Source organism: Cyprinodon variegatus, unplaced genomic scaffold (genome assembly GCF_000732505.1).
Source record: "Cyprinodon variegatus isolate N-32 unplaced genomic scaffold, C_variegatus-1.0 Scaffold181, whole genome shotgun sequence".
In the NCBI taxonomy this organism is placed as follows: Eukaryota; Metazoa; Chordata; class Actinopteri; order Cyprinodontiformes; family Cyprinodontidae; genus Cyprinodon; species Cyprinodon variegatus.
In genome coordinates this window covers 275,033-280,401 of record NW_015150634.1, presented here as the reverse complement: position 1 = coordinate 280,401, position 5,369 = coordinate 275,033, and the positions used below count along the sequence as shown (strand labels likewise).

Below are 5,369 nucleotides of genomic sequence, written 5' to 3'. Positions count from 1 at the left end.
GATTGAAATGTAATAAGATTGCAAAACAACAAAATTCTGGTACTAGCTAACCTGGGCGATTAGCTGCTAATCATGAAAATGAAAATAAGTCCCGTTGTACATCAGCATCATGAATGACCTGATCCTGTCAAACGTTTATATTAGGGTTCCTACAGCATAAGGCAAGTTCAATTGAAGCCTTTTTAACACTTTTTAATGCCACTTAAAATAAAAATTTAAGACCAACTTAATAAACACAATAAACACAAGAAAAACCTGGTAGCAACAAATTTACCCCAAATGTTTATTTTAACATAAATCATTACTTTCAGGCCTCGTAAATATGTTTCAAATTTTGAAAAACTTTCCATATAGGAAGAAAGCTAAAAACAAACAAATAATAAAAATATTTTTAACAACTACTGAACTGAATTCATCCTGTGTTGCACTTTTCAAATGAGACACAGATTTGATTTGAAAAGATCAGATATATATCGATTCAGGACCACATAGCCAAGCGGCCTGGGTTGCTTTGGAAAAAAAATCTGATCTGTGTTGTTCAGACGGTCAGGAAAAGATCAGATCCAGGTCACGTTTGGGCCAAGAAATTCGGCTTTGGGTCACTTTAGGCTGCGGTGTGAACGTGTCTTAAGAGCCTCACCTCTCCCAGATAGCAGATCTGTTTGTGAGCCACTTCCACAAAAACCTCTATGATGAGGTTGATCGTTTCAGGCGTGTTGCTGTAAACCTGGGAAACAAAGACAGTGATTGGTTTAAACTCATTTTAAATCCAGACCCACGTCTCATCTGAGATTAATAAATAACAAACACCACCGCCACCTAGTGTCAGGGATGAAATAATTTCTAAAAAATATTTAGTTTGCAGCAGTTATTAAAATCAACAATAAACATGTTTCTTTTTTATATATATATATATTAATATATATATATTTACTACAAAATACAACACCGAAATTGGAGCACTTTAGAGTTTGGAACTGAGCACCCAGGATCAATGCTTTACGTAGAAACCCTCCGCCTTCCCTCACCTCCATTAAGCCGATGCAGCTGGACAGAAAGTCCATGAGGAAGGAGAAGAGCGAAGCCACGTTGTCTATCTGCGTCGCCTCGGCGATGCCGCACAGCGCCTCCAGTGTGGCGACTATTTCCTGTTTGACGGCCTCTTCCTGGCTGATCTGAGCGAAATTCTCCTGGTTGATGAGGTTGAGGAAACGCTGCTGCAGAGGATGAAGCACCTGGAGACAAAAAGACGGTTGAGAAGCTGCTTTCACATGATAATGTGTTACATACAGAGCTTCTGGATAAATAGGAGATTTTTTTTAAATTTTTTATCCAGCTAAAAATTTGTTTTTGCAAAATTTGTGCCACTATAACTGCTTTAGAGATCAGACAGATCATTCACATCAGATCAGTGCTTGTTTTGTGGATTTCAATGAGTAAAAAAAAAGCACATTTACTACAAATCAACCAAAGCAACAATAGTCACTTCACACACATGATGCTTGACTCCAAAACGAGTCTTAAAAAGCATAAACTCCACTAGGAAGGCTTTTGAGGTTATATTTGAGCACTCTGGTTAAACCAGAAGCAGTTCTGTTAAATTGAGATCTAAGTTCTTTCCTCATCTTTACAACAAACTTCATGACCTCTCAATCTAAGATCAGGTTGTAAAAAAAACCAGATTGTTTAATTTTGTGACATTGAAGTTGCTTTCAGCATCACTATTGTCAAATTGATAACTAAAACAGTTTTGTAAGTTGCTACATGCATAAACATATTCAACATATTTAATAGTAACGGCGTTATCTACAACATTAAATTAAACAGGTTTTCATAATCAATCCTAAACTACTCAGCAGGCCAAATGTTTAATGAGTGTGATTAGTTGTCAGGTGGCTCCTCAGAGTTCAGACAGCAGCTGCAGGAACCAGCAGCAGCTGACTCATTTAGATAATTGCTTTGGAGTCAGGGGGGCTTTACGGCCGCATTTAAAGCTAACGGCGCATTTGGATGAAGATCTCCGGGATCAGGAGCTACATCAGGCAACAGGAACACCCAGCGGAGGAATGTTCTCACCCATCAAGGGATTTTACTCACTATGAAACATTTGAGATCTACACTTGATCAGTTTAGCTAGATGAAGAGTACAGATTTTAACTAATTGGAATAAACTGAAATCTCGCTCCACAATGAGATTGAGGGCGTGTGAATATGTGGGTCACCTCAGCCCAGTACTGCTGCTTGGTTTCAGAGTCCATGTTGGCGAAGCCTCCCAGAACCAGAGCTTTCATCAGGGACCTCTGCACCGAGCTGGACAGCAGGTGGAGGGGCGGGCTGCGGCTGGCGAACTGCTTCGCCAGGTTCCACCAGCTCTCGCACTGCACCACGATGTTCGCCCTGATGGGTCAGAGGGAGCAGAGTGAGCATCAGAGGCACCTTAAGGGAAGCTGATGCTCTGGAAAGCAGGGCTCACCTTTCCCTCTTCTCTACCAGCGTCACCAGCAGCTCCACCGTGTCGTTCGCTAGCTCCATCTCCGAGCTCCACACCGACAGATTATTAATAACTTTCTCCAGCAGGTATCCCACAATCCACTGGGCTCCCTCTGTGTCTGCACCAAACGCTGTGCTTAGAGGCATGCTGATCTGAGGAGAAGGAGGAGAAACATTTAAACAGAAGAAAGGAGGAGGATGCAATAGAGGTGCGGTGAATCAGACCCACCTGCTCATAGAGCTTCTCATCCACCAGTAGGTACGACTTAGCCCACCGTCTGAGGAACCACACAATGTCTTTGCCCATTTGCGGACTCAGAAGCTCCGTCAAGCTCGCTCTGGTCGCCCGTGACTCCACTTCTGACGTTCTCAGCACCGCAGACAGCAGTCTGAGGGAAAGAGAACAGACGAAACAAGGAGGTTAAGAATCAAACAAAACAATGTGCTTATCAGCCGACGGCTCCATGTTCCTCTGCCAGGAGACATAACCAGTGACATTATTGCCTTTTTTCCAAACGCAGATTTCACTCCCTCCTAATGGTTAGGCTGTAATGGCTTCCACTGCAATGAGGCTGAACAAGCACTAGGAAGCGGAGATCTAGTTTTTTTTTCTAGTGACAAAAACCCCATTGATCAACTCTGAATGAGAAATATACAAGATCTTACTGCATGAAAGAGGCTGCCTGCACTCTGTGATTCCAAACATTGTAAATCCAGCAGTTTTCCCTTGTGATTGAGAGATTTTATTAGTTTTTTTCCCCCACAAAGTGAATGTTTTACTTAACTTAACTTAGACTTAAGACACATTTTATTTGTTATTTTGTTTACACATGTATAAGACAAAAAGAAATTTCCCTTGGAACAGCTCTCTGGACAATTTCATCTTTCTTTTAAAAGTACTTGAAAAAAACTTGTAAAAAAAAGTCTTGAAAAATAGTAAGAAGAAAAAAAAATATATATATATATATATATATATATATATATATATATATATATATATATATAATGATAAAATATAATAAATACAATTACACATTTTACAAAACATTCAGCAGTCAAATGGCAGTCGGGAAGAAACTGTTGTGGAAGCTGCTGGACCTGCATCCAATGCTTCGAAGTCTCTTCCTAATAACAGCGTCTCTGTTCCAGTCAGACCCATTATACTGCAGCTGATCTGCTGCGTAGTCACAACAAAATAGACATGGGGTCCATCTGTGTTGGAGCTATGCAGCCCCCTCTCAGGATATAGGGTTGGGTGTGTTCATCCCCATTGACTTTCAATGAGCGCTTAACAGCACAACCTCAGACTGTTTTCTGTCTGATTGGAAGCAAAATTCTATTCGGTGTGTTCAGGGCTTAATTATGCTCATATAGCTGAAAACAAAAAGTATTGGGGAAGGTTTGGGACGCCTCCCCTCCTCCTTTTAGAGCCAGACGGGCCAGGGCAGAGGTTATGACGTACAGCTATACATCCTAAAGCTGAAATAATTAATCAGATAAAGAACTAATTTAATAATCGATTAATCTGGAATATTAACTGGAGTATAGAAACTGTAAAACATGCCTTTAGCTGAAAGAGCGACTCATTTAGAGCAGTAATTATATCAAGATTGTAAAAAAATATACAAACATTTTGCATTTAAGATTACAAAAATATATGTCTGTCAATATTTAAAAGTCCTCAAAACACTTAACGCAAATAAAAAGTTGTAGTTTTACTGTGTAATTGTAGGAGGCATTTGTACTGAATGTTTTGTGTTCATGACATTTATCAAACACAGATTTTAATGGATGCTAAAAAAACAATTGAGGAAAGATCAACCTCCAAAATGGGGGATGAGTTTTTGTGAAGCTTCCTGTTTCAATGACTGTTAGCAAGAGAAAGGCATTCCAACCAGACAATAAATGTCCAAACCTCAGCCTGCTGTCATCGTGTCGTTCTCTGCGTTTATCTGTGTACATTCAGCCCCCCCACCCCCATACTGGACGGAAAGCTTAGAGCTCACTGCTCCTTCTTCCTCACCCTGAGGACAGCCTGCAGTTTCACATCGTCTGCAGAAAACAAAGACCGCGCTGACATTTACGAGGCCAAAGGTCGGCTATCCTCCAACTGGAAACCTGATGCTTTCAGTCGCCGGTGGGCGCAATCCTCTGTCATCGCACACCCCCACACTTCTCCATTTAATGACCAATCAACAAGACCCAGCAGAACAATGACCTTCAACAGACAATAAAGCTGGATGCCTGGACCGTCTATTGTTGTCACGGCGATTATTAGAAGAGCATCCAGAGCGCCTGCCAAAATCCCTGAGCAGGACGAGCGCTCATACGCCACATTCTGCACCGCTAACGACACAGAAACAATAAATCTGACCCATAACAAGAACACTAGAGCCCAACTGTCCATGTTTGGATCTGTTGAATTAGGCTTCAGCGTCATTTCAGGATTTATATCAGCCTCTTTGGTAAACACATTTAAACATTAATGTGTCTGTTGGCAGATGGTTAATATTAGAAAAATGCACAAAAAAAAAACAGGTTTCTTAAATAAAACAATTTATTTTAAGCTGAGCAAATGAAACCGATAATCGGATCTGAGGGGTTATTTTCATTTAACCATTAATTATTAAATTCAGAAAATGTTAAAACTGTAACCAAGTCTATCTATTATTTTAAAACAACCTAATTAATCAATGTTTTATAGTTTTAATGTCTATCGAATAAAGATACATTTTTTTAACCAATTACAACAAAGCATTGCAAGACCTTCAAGAAATAATAATTTAAATATTTACTATAAAATGATTTTTCTTAAATATAAGTTTGTGTATCCTCTTAAAAAAAAAAAAAAAAAAAATATATATATATATATATATATA

General features: G+C 39.6%; 1 protein-coding gene across 1 annotated transcript in view; it reads right to left on the bottom strand.

Annotated features, from left to right (window-relative positions):
• The window catches only part of xpo4 (exportin 4), an 82,266-nt gene that overhangs the window by 6,297 nt on the left and 70,600 nt on the right, over positions 1–5,369 (bottom strand). Inside the window, exons 14-18 of the mRNA XM_015378911.1 lie at positions 2,720–2,879; positions 2,474–2,643; positions 2,223–2,397; positions 1,029–1,235; positions 641–727 (exon numbers count right to left, since the gene is read on the bottom strand). Of these exons, the coding sequence (XP_015234397.1) occupies positions 641–727; positions 1,029–1,235; positions 2,223–2,397; positions 2,474–2,643; positions 2,720–2,879 (799 nt within the window). The remainder of the gene's footprint in view (positions 1–640; positions 728–1,028; positions 1,236–2,222; positions 2,398–2,473; positions 2,644–2,719; positions 2,880–5,369) is intronic.